Genomic DNA, 17,533 nt, shown 5'->3' on the forward strand with positions numbered 1-17,533 from the left:
TTTTTTAATCCAATATGGCTCGAAGTCTATTAACATACAAAAATGCACCACAACGCACTTTCACACCCTTGCACTCGTTTGTCACTCCATCTCTGTCACACTCACTTAGGGGCCGTGATTACTACCTCTATCGCAAATGCTAATGGTGAAATCATACATCCAGCCATTATACCTATTTCTAACTGCTTCCATGACGTAACAAATTCCCCTGTACAAAACTAAAGCTGAATGTCCTCAAAATATGCTTTTTATCAAGCCTAGTAACCTTATCTGGCACCTGGAAAAATTCAACAGCTTTCCACACAAGTTTATGTGGCACTGATCCGAATGAATGTGTCTTGCTCATTAAGTAACCACAATTCAACAATTTTTAATAGCAGTTATAATTACTGTGATGAATTATAAGTGAGTGAAGTGTTTTGCCATCAGCTCACCAATTATCTCTTATGAAGGACTAGAAGATAATGTTGGGGCCTTATCTCAGGACAGTAGTGACATTCTAAAAACTCCAGTAGCATTGCTGTGTATAATCCATAATGTGAAAAATGAAAATCCACACAAACATTCGACTAACATGCATAAATCAAACACCACTCCCATCTCTGTTATTTACACCCAGATTTCTTATCCAGAATGAATATATCATAAACCCCATCCCAACAGTCCACATTTGAAATGGGAATACAACCAAAAATTATATTCTTACCACGTAAACACAGTTTTTCTGTTTTGCGCATGCAATTCCACCTCCTTGATTCCAATTTTCCCAAATCTGAAACACCTTCGACATACAGTGCAGTTTGCTTTGTAAGCATTTCCAGGCACAAGCTTTAACCACCACAAGTCACAAGTTATTATTCTCAAGCCATATGCAATTAAATTAGCATGTTCCCATTCTATGAATGAAAGAACTAGCTGGCTGGTTACCAATGCCTTTCTGTATATTTAAACTCTAGATTGCAATTGTGAAACAGTGTTCTTCAGTAAAGGAAATGGTACTACTTATACTAGAAATGGTGAAATGGTTCTTCAAATTCACAGAGAATGTGGTGTATATGGTCTTATGTAGCACACAAAAAAAGGTTCTTTTGTTGTAACAAACCATATTTTGGCAGCTATACACAACAGTTCTCAAAATGGCACTTGTGAAGAACAATCTGAACAGGAAAATGACAATTTCTTAATGGAAATAGTTCTATATAGAAAACATGGTACTAATTAGAACCACTACCTTAACTAAAGAACCATAGAATAACGCTTTTTAAAAATATACCTGGAATATACCTGATATTACTTTAAAAAAATACAATTCAACCAATCTGAATTCTTAAATTTGTTAGTTTTAAACTGATGTTAATGTGATACCACTGAGCAGTTTAATGAAAAAGGAGAGCCAAGTTTTTTTTCCACTGCAGGAAGACATTTTGTTTTTCCCTAAAATTAAACAAATAATACTTTCTTGGACAAAATGTCAAACCTTGGATATAACATCTGAGAGCTCACACAAGTCTGAACATCAAAAGTGGAAGTGGAATATTCATGGCAACTGGCTCTAAACCGACTTCATGTGGTAAAATCTGATAGTTTACTTGAAGGACCAGTAGGAGGTTTGAGATCTGATGCCTCTGTAAAGGCTCCAATCAGTGATTGGTGGGGCTGAGAATCTAAAATTCCAGGGACTTGAATCCAATAGAGGAGGCTGAAGAAATCCCACCTCAAAGTAGGAGAACATCCTTTCATTTCTTTGTGGCAAAGCCCAAAACCGCAAGTTTTTGTTTATCTCCTGAATTCAGTCCAGAATGATTCCAGCCTCATTAACTGCTTTATGCTCACAAAAGACAGCTGACACAGAGTTTTGGGTCTTGGTTTGTTCTTATTGCAATTCCTACTGGAATCTCAAAATGAGACTAAAACCATTCAGTTTCTATTCCCTACAGAAAGTGGTCAAAGGTTTATGCTCAAAAACAGGAACATTCTTAAGAACAAACAAATAAAAACACAGCAGACTGTCATATGACCAACCAGCTTTAAGCACACTCCAGTTATAATATTTTCAAGGTTCTGAAATAAAGAGCATGAAAGTCAAACTGACTTGCCCCATGTCTTAATTAAATAGCTTTCGATACGGCAGAGAAGGCAGAGTAAATACTGATTCACAACAGCAGCTAGAGGTGCAATGATGCACTCTGCTCACAATTCGATTTGATTCAATTTGATTCTGGATTCACAATTTTCACACAATATTTGAAACAAAACTATAAATGACAAAAACGTGACACTCTTTTATTCCTTAAGAGTATAAACAATGCAAACTATGCACTATTTCCTTGAATATATTTTAACAAAAAAAAAACAAAAAACATTTGGTTCCCTACAAAAAAATAAAAAATAAATAAACGCATTATTGTAATGCAATATTATTTGACGATGAGACTGAATTAGAGGGCAGAAGTGACCACTGAGACAGATTTAGCAAGATGTCTGGGTAAAACCCCAACTCTTTTTTTTTAAACAAATACCTAGGCATCTCTTATGACCTCAGGCATTCAGAAACTCGGTTTTAGTTCTCATCTGAAGAACGATGATTTCAATTCAGTACAGTTTCCCTGTCCAAGTACTTGTATTAAATCAGACAAAATATCCAGAATCTACCTCTATATGTTAGAGTGACCATGTATTGAAGATGAGTATATATGTATGTAATGAAATACATATAGTCGCAGTGTCGCAGTCACAGTCACACAGCTTCAGGATCCTGGGGTTTCGGGTTCCAGTCCCACTCCGGGACGGCATTAAGCTGCCGTGTTTCCTAACACAACATTACGCAAACGTCTAGCCATGGAGGTGTACACTACAGTCAAAAATTTTTCAGTGTTTTTTCTTTTTTTTTTACATTGTAAATGAATATGAAAGACATTAAAACTATGAAGAAACACATGGAATTATGTAGTAAACAATAAAAATGTTAAACAAACCAGAATATATTTTATACTTTAGATTCATCAAACTAGCCACCTTTTGCTTTGTTGATAGCTTAGCACACTCTTGGCGTTCTCTCAATCAGCTTCATGAGGTCATCACCTGGAATGGTTTTCAGTGAACAGCTTGGCCTCGTCAAGAGTTAATTTGTTGAACTGCTTTTTTTCGTAATGTGTTTGAGACCACAACTTGGGTTGTGCAGAAGTAGGGGTGGTACACAGTTCTGGGCAGCCGTGGCCGGAGGGTTGTCAGTTAAATTCCGGAGATGGACCAGGAAAGATTAATTCAAGGCTGAAGTGCCCTTGAGCAAGGCACCTAACCCCTAAACTGCTCTCCGGGCGCTAAAGTGGTTGGCAGCCCCCTGCTCCGGTTGTGTGTGTGTAGTAAGGAGGAAGATGTATCATCAGAAATAGAGCGCAGTACCATCCCCTCAAACCTAAAGTTTGGGCTACTCAATATAAGAGCACTTAACTCCAAAGCAGTCATAATAAATTAAATTATAATGGATCAGAAATTTGATGTTTTATGCCTTAAATTTGGGTCAGAAATGATTAATATTTAGCACTAAATCAAGTCACTCCTACAGGCTTTAAATATGTACACAGCCCAAGACTGACAGGCAAAGGTGGTGGATTATGTATAATTTACAAAAATAATTAAAATATTAAGCAAAATCATGGTTACAACTTTACTTCTTTTGAAATGGTGTACATCAACATAGCTGACACAGCCACAAATAAGAACACACTCTCCTTAATAAATATTTACAGACCACCAGGGCCCTATTCAGAATTTATAAAAGAATTTGCTGAATAAGCTGCTAATTTAGCAGTGTCCTGTTATAAAGTAATAATTGTAGGAGACTTTAACATTCACATCAGTCATAGACTCTGTTGGTTTCATCCACAATGTATCAGGCCCTACACATTACTATAATCACACACCAGACTTGGTTTTGACCCTGGGCACTAACATAAAAAACCTAAATATACTACCCCAATCATCCACAGTCTCAGACCACTACCTAATTTCATACAAACTGAGTTTAGATTATAAAATATGTACATGTCCATGTTACTATATAAAGCGCTCACTAACCCCATCTACAGCCCCTAAATTTACTGAAAACATCACTGATTTATTGACCTCAGTCAGTGGCCCATCACACCCACTTGAGGTAGACAGACTAAATGACTATTTAGACCTATTTACACCTCAATCAACTTTAGATCATGTAGCACCACTTAAGCATAAAAGCTATGACAGAAAAAAACTCGCTCCATAATGAAGAAACACTCACCTTAAAACAAATTGTAAGGAAATTAGAGTAAACTGGAAGTATTTCACTGTGCCCGGAAAGACAGCCTTATAGAATATAGAAGGGCACTTGTCAATGCACATTCAGCACATCTGTCCTACCTGATTGAAAATAATAAAGACAATCCTAAAGTACTCTTTAATGCAATCTCTAAACTTACAAACAATCAGGCAGCTACTGATCTACAGATCCCATCCATTCACAACATCAATGCTTTTATGGACTTTTTAGTTTGAAAATATTAGACAAACAATAAATGCCATATTACAAATGACAAATGTCTGTCATCTGGTGTGGTTGATATAGAACATAACATAGAAGAAAGATTAGAGGCCTCTGACCCACTTCTATAGGTAGAACTGGAGAAAATCATCTACTCGTCAAATTGTACAACCTGCACACTTGATGAAATACCAACTTAACTATTTAAAGAGGTTTTGCCAGTTATAATCAATCCCCTTTTAACAATCATAAATTTGGGCCTTAGACTGGGTCACATACCCAAAGCATTTAAATTAGCAGTTATTAAACCCCTGATCAAGGAACCAAATCTTGATCCTACTGCACTTTGAATTGCTTCTGTATGAAAGGTGCTCTATAAATAAACTTGCCTTGCCTTGCTTACCTAGTGTACTATCCAATTACAGACATATCTCTAACCTTTCATTCATATCTAAGATCTTAAAAAAAAACACACCATAGCACTGAAATAGCTTTAGTTAAGATAATAACCAAGCTTCGACTCAACCTCAGGGCAGCTTTTGATACAATTGATCATACTATTCTCCAAGAAAGACTAAAGAACATGCTTGGAATCACAGGAACCACTCTATTATTGTTTAAGCCTTACTTATCAGTTTGTTAAAGTAAATAATGTTTCCTCTATTCACACAAAAGTCACGCTGATGATGCACACTTATACATGTCAGCCAAACCAGACAACAAACCAACACTAAAGAAAATGGAAGACTGTGTAAAAGAAGTGAAGCATTGGATGTCGGCGCCTCATCACACACTATGTACCACCAAGATTACTCAGATCTCAGGGCACCGACCTCTTAATAGTACCCATAATTCATAAGACTTCATGGTGGGGGGTGGGGGACTTTCTCCTACAAAGCCCCTCAGCTCTGGAACAATCTTTCAGCTAGTGTTCGGGACAAAGTCACTATGTTTAAATCTAGGCTCAAAACACACTTGTTCAGTTTAGCTTTTGGCAACTTACCTCTTTTAGTTTAAGGCTGTGCTCACAATTTCTCTTGTTTGAGGATGGTGTCATTGTCTGAGGATGCTCTAATGTCTGTGTTCCTTCTGGTTTCCCTCCTTCCAGTCTGTTGCAGTCAGATTTGTCTCTACACTAATGAAAATATTCACATACGCTTTTCTACTGAACTCAATCAAGCTAACTGCTTCTCTTTACTGATTTCTGAGAAAATGGCGGCCCACTGATGGAAGATTGTTTGCTGGATTCTCCTGCAGTCTACACCAGACCAGACCAGCTGCTCACCTTTATCTACTGCTGCCAGCTTCTGACCACTCACCATGATCAACTACACTGAAGTAGAAATGGACTCAGATGAGCAATACTCTGACTGATGCTTCCAATCTGATGCACTGTTATTATGCTCCCAGATTAATGTCAATATTATTATTATTATTGTTATTATTATTATTATTATTATTATTATTATACTGTAGCATAATGACACTTAGCTGGTGATCATTTAAATTTCTATCAGTAGTTTGATCAGAGGAGGATGAATCTCATGTGAGTCTTGGTTCTTCCCAAGGTTTCTTCCTCCAGCCTCAAGGGAGTTTTTCCTTGGCACTGTCGCATTTGGCTTGCTCGCATTTGGCTTTGATTCAAATGTTCTTTTCTGATACTAAATATGTGAAGCTAAATATGTGATACTAATATGTGAAACAAATCATTTTTATAAATAAAAATGTTCACTGCCCCTAGTGTGTGAAGAGTTGCTCAGTAGTGTATGTTTGGGTGTTCACTAATCACGGATGGGTCAAACGCAGAGATGTAATTACCCTAAGGGGATCAATATAGGTGTTTCTTTTATATATATATATATATATATATATATATATATATATATATATATATATATATATATGAGAGAGAGAGAGAGAGAGAGAGAGAGAGAGAGAGAGAACAATAGCATTGAAACAGAGAGAACAACAGTATTGAAATATGATTTCATTTCATTTCATTTCATTTACAGCAGGCCAGCAACTGATTGATGCCCAGCACAAATAATAGTGCTATAATAAAAATCCAAAGGAGACACATTAATTTCTGTATAACTCATTGTGAATCATCCTCTAACTATAAAAATATATCTGCATTAATCTACGACTCTTAATAAATCAACTGAATTCTTGTCTACAGGGAATAACAGAACAATTGCGCACGCATCGCCCTGCCCTTGGCTTAGAGTGCTGATGCAAACAGATAAAGGATCTCTCAAAGTGATATTTTCAAAAAAATTTGTGGTTCAATAGGGTAATCATACATAGTGAAGGTCTTAAACATCATCTAGCATACTGTACCTCTAACCTTTAAGACACAAATCTGACAGTAACAGGAAAACCACAGTTATTCAAGTAAATGAAGTTTCTTTCCCATGTTTCATTCCATTAGCACAAATGTTTCTCAATTAAAGCAGAACAAGAGCTCTCCGTGCTCAAACAGCAATAAGCTAAACTACCTTGGGAGCAATTTAAAAAAGCACTTGCCAGTAGTTCTCTTCCAATTCTTCTAGCCTTAAGCCAGTACTCTATAAAGATTTAAAACAGAAGCAGACTAGTATGTTCAGAAATGAACTATTGCAGTCTTACTTTGAAACCTATAAAAAGCATGTAATGCTAATGCCTCCTGGTTGGCACTGGAATGTTGTATAAGCAGCACCATGAGAAACCATTAGCTATGAAGCAGCTAGTCTGAATTAGCCCATGTTTTTGATTATTTTTAATTTGTAAAATAAAACAAATTTAAAAAATGTGAGTATAATGTAGAGCAAGTTCATGTTATGTTATTTGCTATGATAATTTAAACTTAGAGGTATACAGCACCCTCTGTAATTATTGGCACCTCTAGTTAAAATGTTAAAAGCCTTAAAATAAATAAATTTTTTATTGCAGAAGCATAATCTCACTCTGAAAAAATTTATAAGCAACTTTCAACTCAAGTGAAAAAAAGAAGAAAAATTCCTGAGTAAGAAATAATTATGTCCCATAAAATGCACAATTCCACAATTATTGGAACAATTTCTTGGAAATAAATGTATTTGAACCATTTATGTCATTTTCACTCTATAAAGTGGATCAAAGTATCTAGGAAGCTTTAATTAGTAATTAATCACTTCCTGTTTCCCTGGGGTATAAATATGACATTACACAGAGGCCTATTTCTCTTACTCAGAGGCCTATTTCTCTTACTCACACTTAAACATGGGAAAGACAAGAGAACACACTATTAAAGTAAGGCAGATATGTGTCGACCTTCATAATCAGGCAATGGCTACAAGAAAATAGCCAATGAACTGCCCTTATGCCCTTATCTGCAGTCAGAGCAATCATCAAAAAGTTCAAAACAGTGGCAACTGGAACTGTGGCAAAAAAAGCCTGGAAGAGGACACACATGTATCTCTAAAAAACTCACTGTAAGAGAACTGAATCAAACGGTAGCATCTTGGGGTTACGAGGTGTCCCAAACAACCATCAGGCAACATCTACATGCCAACAAGATGTTTGAGAGGCATGCACAGTGAAAGCCTTTTCTGAGTTATACTCATAAGCGTAAACGGGTGTAGTTTGCAAAGTCCTGGGATTTTAACTGGTAGAGTGTGCTTTGGTCAGATGAGACCAAGATAGAGCTTTTTGGCAACCAAAAAACACATAGGGTGTGGTGTAATGAGTACGCAGAAAAACACCTCATGCCCACTGTTAAGTGATGCTGTGGGCTTGTTTCTCCTCCAAAGGACCTGGGAACCTTGTAAGGACACATGGGATCATGAATTCTTTGAAATATCAGGACATTTTGAATCAGAATCTGATGACCTCTGCCCAAAAGCTGAAGATGGGTTGTCACTGGGTCTTTCAGCAAGATAATGACCCAAAACATGTGGCTAAATCTACTCAAGACCTCAAACCAATAGAAAACCTGTGGGGTGAGCTGAAGAGGAGAGTGCATAGGAGAAGCCCCAGGACTCTGCACGATTTAGAGAGGTTGTGCAAAGAGAAATGGTCGAAGAGCCCTCTTTCTGTATTCTCCCATCTTGTGAAGAGTTATAGAAGAAGATTAAGTGCTGTCTTGTTGGCAAAAGGAGGATATACAAAGTACTAACACCAGGGGCTCCAATACTTTACATGATTTCATTAAAAAAAATTATTTCTTAATGTGTGATATTTTTTCCCGCCAAATAAAAGGTACTTGAATTAAAGCTTAGAGTTTCCTGTTTTTTGTTTTTTTTTGCGTTGTTGTCCTATAGTATTATTATTATTATTTTTAAAGAATTTATTAGAAGCCAAAGAACACTTCTTAACCAGGGGTGCCAGTAATTATGTAGGGCTTTGTAATTTAATATCTTAATTTTCCAATTCTATAGTATCTTGTTTGTTTTCTAATAATCTTATCTCTTTGAACATCATTAAAAAAAGAAAATTAAAACAGCTATAACAAAACACCGTCAGCGTTGGACCCAAGTGACTTAAAAGTAATGTTCACAATAAAATTCAGAGAATGTTTCCTCACAATTTGCTAGCTCTCTGGTTTGTTTGTGCACTGGAAAAAGGTCTGGTGTTTGTACAGAGTCCTGGCTTGGTAAATGGGGAAACAAGCAAAGTGTCTCAGTCTGAACTGGCACCGGAGCGCTCTCCCTCCATTGTCCACCCAGGTACGGCAAAGAAACGATATCTGGGGGCACTTGATATGTGTATAGACCTCCAAATGTTGAAAAGCACGAAAAGAGATGAGGATGTTTCTCTAATCCTACTCCTTAGGTGGGTAACACTGATTGATTTTTACTGTTACAGTTACATTACTTACTTACTCCCAATATGGGAGGCTGCTAACTGCATAAAAGTAAGGGCATACAGAAAGCCCCACCTTAAAAGACGTGGAAGGAGGCTGATCTGCTGTGAGTACAGTGGTTCTCCAAAATTGCCTATGTTGCCTTTAAAGGGCAAACAACTGATGACATCCATAAGTCCCATTCTCAAAACACTCTCTGTTTCATAACACATAGCAGAGCACCTTCACTAAGACAAGCAGAATTAAAAAAAAAAAAAAAAAAAGCAAGGGAAAAAATAAAATCAGGCCCTCTTCCTCCCCTTGTCATATCTGGGGTTTAAACAAACAAGCTCTTGGCCCAGCTCCTTGACACCCGGATCCAAAGTGCCGAAAGGGAGTGAAATCACTTCTGGCTGAGATGGTGCTACTGGAATACTCTTGCTGTTTTACAGAAGTGTGCGCTGCTTTCGGCTGGCAGCTGAAAGAACGCGTACACGGCCACAAACAAGACGTAAACGTCCCAGCTACCTTCTCCCTCAGGAAACTGGAAGAGACATGTCCGGAGTTCTGAATTTCATTCCTGTCCCCCGAGCTCATCTCTCCACCAAGCCCAGAATCCATCTGGGACCTCCTTTCCACCTCCCTTTCCTGTAATCACTCCTAATGCGCTGTTTGTGAAACGAAGCGGTGGGCTCATCCAGCTTCATTACTGATATTTACTAGATGTGTGAGGCTCTGTTAACGCTGGACTTGTTAAAACAACAACAGCTTGTGTTTGCAGTTTGTTTCTGGAGGTTTCCGTTTTTGTGACACAGCTAAGGATGTGATGCACTGCTCCAAAATACTGAAGACATTTAAAGGACAGGAAAGAATATTATATTTATATATACAATAAATTGGGACAATAAATTGATCACACAAAAAATGACAATTATATTCATCATAAAAAAACTGATACATCAGAGACACATCAGTAGTGTCTAACCTACTGTTAGAATAGTGAATAAAATATGGTATCAGTGGTCCAGATTAGATTATGGAGTTGTATGCGTGATGTAGGGAAAGACTGCAGTAAACAATAAAAGGCAAACAAAATTGGCAAGTAGTAGTGGCATAGTGCTTCATGGAGGTGAGTAAGAGAACGTCTGATTACAGTGTGTGGACAACTGATCACAGGAAAGGCATTTCAGAGGCAGGCAGTGGTGAAATGGAGCCAAAGTGATGGAATGCTCGACACGTAGGGGGCTAAAAAGACCCATCCAAAGCCTTCTGTGATAAAAATAGCGCCCTTTCAGCAGTATGAGAACGCTATAATATCTGAGATTTCTCTGAGAATATTCTTCTCTCTGTCTCTCTCTCTCTGTTAACAGCTCACCTGGACTGCTTACACTGCAGCTGCTGTCCACAACGCCTCATATATCTTTCATGGACTATTCAAGAGCTTATTTGAAAGTGTCATTCAAAAGGCATTTGTGTTCGTGTACTGAGAGCATTTGTCTGAGTGGCACCTGCCAGTTCTGCTTCACCATGCACTACGGGACAGAGTTAAATAAAATTAACGAGTTACAATTAGATATGCAGCAGATACCGGTTTCAATGTAAACCACTGTAAAGTTGAGTATAGTATAGTTAGGATGACCATACCTCATCTTTTTGCTGGACAGGTCCTCTTTTTGGGACCTATAATATGTGTCCAACTGGGATTCCTAAATTGCCAAACGTGTCCAGGATTTTGCTGTCTGCATGTTTTACTCTGTCCCAAATCTTGCCTAATGCCCAAAACCTTCCATTGAAGTGTGCACATTAATGATATTTCATGATGTTGTTGTAGGTGAGTAAAAAAGGGCTCGATAGTTGAACTGTTGTGGGGTTGGTGAGTTGACAGCTGAAATGAGACACAATTTGCAATGGCTTAATCATAATTCACTGGTTTTCAGCTGAGCTCCACTCAACATTACAGTGATTTACTAGAGTCATGAAAAAATGGTTAAGGTAATTTATCATAATCTGTTTTTTCATGTGCTGAGGCGTTTCTGTGACCCACAGGACTTTAGTTTTCTACTCTGTAAGTAATCTTGTCTGACCCCATAACAACAAAAATACATGGACAAATTTGAACATTACTGGCTTTCTGATGAGTAAATTACATGTGCACAACTGTTGCTTAACTTTACATGGAAACATGAAATCTCCAGTTTATTAAAGCCAGAAACCCAGAGAACGAGGCACAAGGCTGTGGATTTTCTCAGCACTGTTTTATCAGTCAGACATGTTATGAAATCTAAGGACTTCTGCATAAATACAGAAGTACATAAAAACATTAAAAAGTAATTTTGTCAGATCCTGAAATAATCATGAGTTTTCTGGTGTAAACGAGTCGCTGGGCTGTCATTTCAATACAGTGCTTCAGTTTTGTAGTTTTGTATGAACACAAAATAACAGGATTTACAATCATAAAATGTCAGGAATTGAAGATATGTTTTTTATTTTTTTTTTTTGTTATTATTCTTTTTTTTACTTTTTTGTCTAATGTTGAATGGAAAAGAATCAGGCCATAATGGCATTTGTTGTTAAAGTGTACCTGGTAATATATTGAAGTTCTGCAATAGAGTCAATTACTCTTGTAAACAATCTCACCTCCTCATCCTGATTTCAGGATTGGGAGGTAAGATTGAAAGCTGCACCGTAGTGAGTAAAGACTGAGGAAGCTACTCTAAACACAAGTGTAGCTGTAAATGTGCTGATATTGTCATTTCATGTCATTTTTAAACCAAAAACAAGATGTATCAGGAAAAAAAGAATGCATTCTAACCAGAATTATAAACTCAATACCATATTAATTTGATAGTGCCACGCACTGTTCCACATTAAATGCTGCTATAACAATATTTTTATGCTTTTTTTCCTCCCACCTTAAATTGGAAATAAAGTTCTGAGATTCCTTCTACCTTAAACAATGTTGATATTGTTCTGCCACCAACATTAACATTAAGTTCCACCTTAAATCGTTCAAGTGCATTTTCCTTTGTGCGCTAGGGGCTGTCTGAAATAAACATCCTACTTAAAATAGGGATGAAACCTCAGTTTCAACTCTTCAGCAAAGTTATTTCCACAAAAAACAATTAACGTGAGGTTTATACCTTATTTTAAACCTTATACAATAATCATATTTTAGTTTCACAAGACTTTTACAGCTTTACAGAAGAAAAACAAAAAGCAAGACGGCAGGTCTATGTTTGTTTACACTTTATTTAAAATAGTATACATAGGGCGGCTAATTTTTATATGCTGATTTAACTTAAAAGGTAGTGGAATTATTTAAGTGTGTATAAGTACTTTTAGAATTTTTCAGCACATTTCCACAATACCATGATAATACAGATAACTATAATAATTTTGGCCATGATAATCATGATATTAAATTTTCACACCATTTATTGTCTACCCTTAAAAAGTAAACTTTATCTCCACCTTTGTTTTGAAATGACACAGAATACATCATCTAAAAATTTCTAGAGAGATCAGGGCTCAGTTCCAGGAAACACACCCTCAGGTCCTGGAGACCCTGCTCTGTATCATGGAAAAAATATAAAACACTCAAGAATAATAGGTTAAGCCCAAAAGAAAACATATGACAGCCAGTGCGTATATATGTGGTTGGGCAATGAAAATGACAAAACAGCAAAAAACTAACGAAACTCCATACAACTGAAGTGCAGAAAACCTTTCTGGTTTTAATCACAAATCCTTTGTGTAAGATGTAGAGGACCCCCGACCCCCAGAGCTAGCGGGTGTCCCCCATGCACTGTTTACACAATGAGACTAATTACATTCAATCAAGAAGTCATTGTTTCAAAATTCAGGCTTGAGCGGCATCAAGTCTGATCATATTTCAAAAAGGAACATGCCTGATATCACACCTGCTTCTTTAAACGTGACAGAAATATTTTCATTGGGCCAAGCTTTCACTCAGATTATTATTTTTTTCTTTCCTGAGGAATGCCGGAACTCTTCATTGTCTCCCTCTCCAGTCATTAGGATACCTTTGAGATTCAGCAATTCCCAGCATTAAATCTAGACTCTATGCCAGCTTTTTCTCATGAGAAGCTGTAAACGTTTCAACCTGGCTTGCTCCACTGACATGAACAGATATAGCTTGCCTTAGAATGTGCTTAAATAGGAACAAAACTGATTTAAAGTAAAGGACTTTGAGGTTTTAGTATTGATCTATTGATCCAGCACTGCAGGGTTATTTCAAAAATAGCAAGGAAAAAAGCACCAAAACAATGCAGTCTTTGATGGAAAAATGTAAGTGAAGTGTCTGCATTATTCATACCTTTTCTCAACAGGGAGCTGCTATTATGAGACTACATACTGTGTAAGCCTTAAAAAAAACAGCTGGAAATGGTCCAAAATAGATTTCCATTGGTTTGCAAGCAGATAAAGTGCAGTCCTACACTGAAAATAATTTCAGGCACTCATCACGTCAGTATCTCAATCAAAATGGTTTTGTCTTTAATGTATTTTTTCATTATATTTAACATATTTATTTTTACATTTCTTTTAAACACAATCAAATGGCGCTTTTCCACTGCATAGTATCTACTCAACTTGACTCAGCTCTACACTTTTTCTTTTGCTTTTCCATTAGGCAAATTTGGTATTTGATACCTGGATAGTTTGTTAGTACCTGTCCATTATTCACTCATGGTTCCAAGCATGCAACTTGTCAATCCAACTGAAATGCAGACATCTAACACAAATCAGCCATTGTAAAATCTCCACCCTGCAGTGGGGATCCCATTTTTTTTTTATCTGACCCACAACAACAGCTTGTAAAATTACAGCACTGTTTATGAAAAGGTTCAAATGCTCCTTGGATTTGTGGCAAATTAAAATAATACAGAAACAACTAGACAGTGCAGCAAGGAACAAAATACTACATGCATGTTTCTGAACTCATGCACACTTGTCAATCCAACTGAAATGCAGACATCTAACACAAATCAGCCATTGTAAAATCTCCACCCTGCAGTGGGGATCCCATTTTTTTTATCTGACCCACAACAACAGCTTGTAAAATTACAGCACTGTTTATGAAAAGGTTCAAATGCTCCTTGGATTTGTGGCAAATTAAAATAATACAGAAACAACTAGACAGTGCAGCAAGGAACAAAATACTACATGCATGTTTCTGAACCCATGCACGGTCACTGCCGAAAAACAATAACATCATACAAAAAATACACAATGAGTAAGCAACACTTAACATTATTACCACTACTGTTGTGGTATCTGAAGTCCGCGGATCCTGTTTGAGACAGTTTTCGGAGGATTTAGGAAGCTGAAGTGGAAAACGAACAACGAACCAGGTACCAAAAAGTAAAACACCAAAATTGTGCAAGTTTTAAATGAACCAGGGCTGTGACAGGAACTCCTATACTCTATACTCCTGAATCCACAGCTTACTGAGCTTGTGAAAAAGCTTCCTTTGTCTGCAAAACAGAAAAAAATACTAAATAACAAAAAGTCTGGAAGATAATCTTTTGTTCTTTGGATGGTTAATGTCTGCTGATGTGAGACATCTCATTTCCAAGTGATCTCTTGTTAGAAGTCTCTGTTTAGTATTAGGTGACATCATGTGTCGTGACATCACTGGATATTTCAGGCATGGTAAGAACAATGTGAATGAGCAGATACCCTGCATTTTTTATGTGTAAAGTGTGTTCTTTGCAGTTTATTATAGATGTAATAAACTGATGATAGAATATCCTGAAACTTCAGAAAAAATGGATAAATTGCTGTTTCTGATTTCTAGCCAACATGCAAAGAAAAGACAAAGTAAGTTCAGACTAGAGATGGTCTGATACCATTTTTCCTCCTCTTCTACAGTTTCCAACACCTATAACAGAATGGACAGCTTAAGTATTGGTCGATACAAATTGCTTTATATTTCACATCTTTTTGTTGTTCTTTTCACATCTTTTATATTGTTCACAGCAAATGTTGGACTGAGAGAACTAGGAAAGAATGAAATTGATCCAGGATTTGCAGCTAAATCTGGCCTCCATTACATGGTATCAGGCTGGAGCCATCTAATGTTAATACTACAAAGGCAACAACACATGCTGGACACATACATAAACACACAAATGAGGAACTTAGTGAGAAGGCAAAGAACATGGAAGCATGAGAGATGAAACAGAAGTTTGAAGGGTATAAATGAAATGAAAAATGCAATGACAAGCAAAACATGTGCAAAATTTAACAAAAATAATGTCTAATTCTTAAGGATTTAGGACGTCAAAACATGCAATACTTATCAGTCTCCTCAGGACGACTACAGAGCTCCTTTACCTGATTTTGCCATGCATGTCAGAAGAAGGATGACTGGGAGAATGTTCCGGAACTTCCATCTCCACCACCGACCACTAATGTATGAAACCCTGCCATACGGTAAAAAAAAAACACAGGCATTAATACATATTCCAACCTGGTTCTCATTTCTCTTTGCATTAGCAGGGTATAACTTTTAAATTCCCAATGACACATAGTTCCATTAAACAGACTGCAGTTAGGATGGTTAGTGGTGATGACGATAAATAACAGAATAACATATTTGACTAGATTTAAATATTACTAATCATAACTAAACAACAAGCACAGTACAAAGTAACTTTTTTGAGATGTGGGTGTAGGGCAGAACATTGGCTACAAACTCTTCATGCTTGGTATGAAAGTTCCTCAGACACACACACACACAAACACACACACACAGCTCTCTGCTCAGTTAGACAGGGGAGTACAATATCTTCATTCATGCTCCTGTCTACGATTTAGGACCATTTTGAAGGTTTAAATTATGCGCTAGTGGCATGGAAACAACTTTTTCTTAAAAAAAAAAAAAAAGAGAGAGAGAGAGAGACCGCAGCCGTGCAAGAGAAGTCTTGTTGCATAATGATAAATCATTCTCTCATGTCAGCCATAATGATTTCCAGAATAAGGGAGAGCAATGGCAATGGTTGGCACCAAAACAGTTGTAAAGGGGAGCTAATCTATTTTTACACCGTGTAGCCTGGAACAACATGAAAGAAAAGACCCATGAAAATAAAAGATGGGATATTCAAATTTGTAAATTATTATTCAGAAAATATTAAAAATAGACCCTGCTTCATTAATAATAAATGATTAAATATAAACAACATGTCTGACAACTCAGCAGTGTGAAATTGCTTTAAGTTTACACTGAGGTAAGCAACATTTACTCTGTACCATTTAGCTCCAAAACAGTAGGTGATAGTAGTAGTGCTGTGCAATATGACAACAAATCAATATCACAATTAATTGAACATTTTTCCTCGATTACAGTTAATGAACTGCTAGTACTAAAGTATTAAAGTATTAAAGTTGGGATATTTTTTTTAAATATTGCTGGGAGGTTGTCAGTCTCTTTTTTTGAGACTGGCACTGTTAATTTTCTTGTGAGGTGATTGCACCTCAATTGTTTAAACAGACTGGTGATATTAACTGAAACTGTTGGGTTTTTTTTTTGTTTTTGGTTGTTGTTTTTTTTGGTCAGTGATTACATTTGACTTTATGTTCACTGTCATTTTCACCAAAGTCAAACCACGTCCAAACAACACACAACATTCCTCTATGGTACAAGCTGCTTGAGTTGCTCAGTTGGCCTCGGATGATTACATGCATGGTCGTATGATTTTAAAGAAGTAGTACATGAACACACAATGGGGATATATTAACAGAATTAACAAAGCAAGGAAGAATGTTTTTATATAGTGGGAGGAAACTTGGAGCACGTGAAGCAAACCCATGCAGACACAGGGAGAACACACTTCACAGACAGTGTTTTAAGGCAGGGTTTACACCCACAAAAATAGGACTCTGGAGCTGTGTGACACTACCACAATGCCACAGTGCTGTCCACTAAACAATGTAGAGAATATCATAAAAAATTATATTAAATATGCATGTCTGGACTGAGAAACTGGAGCTTGCTGTTCATTGGCATCTTTGTGATGCCCTCTTTGCTATGCGCTTTTCTTATCTAGTGCACTGTAATTTTTAGGCAGCCTCGTGTGTTATTAGCCCTGTCCTTGTTGGTACACTTGGGATAAAATTCTCAGAATACATGAAAAAGTAAACTAAGAAAACTAGGTATAAGTGCCATACAGCAACTGATAAATAGAGCTTCA

General features: G+C 36.9%; 1 protein-coding gene across 1 annotated transcript in view; it reads right to left on the bottom strand.

Moving 5' to 3' along the window:
• adgrg6 (adhesion G protein-coupled receptor G6) overlaps positions 1–17,533 on the bottom strand; it is a 79,627-nt gene that overhangs the window by 55,615 nt on the left and 6,479 nt on the right. The window contains exons 3-4 of the mRNA XM_066676832.1: positions 15,678–15,766; positions 9,849–9,851 (exon numbers count right to left, since the gene is read on the bottom strand). Coding sequence (XP_066532929.1) covers positions 9,849–9,851; positions 15,678–15,766 — 92 coding nt within the window. The remainder of the gene's footprint in view (positions 1–9,848; positions 9,852–15,677; positions 15,767–17,533) is intronic.

Source organism: Hoplias malabaricus, chromosome 7 (assembly GCF_029633855.1).
Source record: "Hoplias malabaricus isolate fHopMal1 chromosome 7, fHopMal1.hap1, whole genome shotgun sequence".
NCBI lineage: Eukaryota > Metazoa > Chordata > Actinopteri > Characiformes > Erythrinidae > Hoplias > Hoplias malabaricus.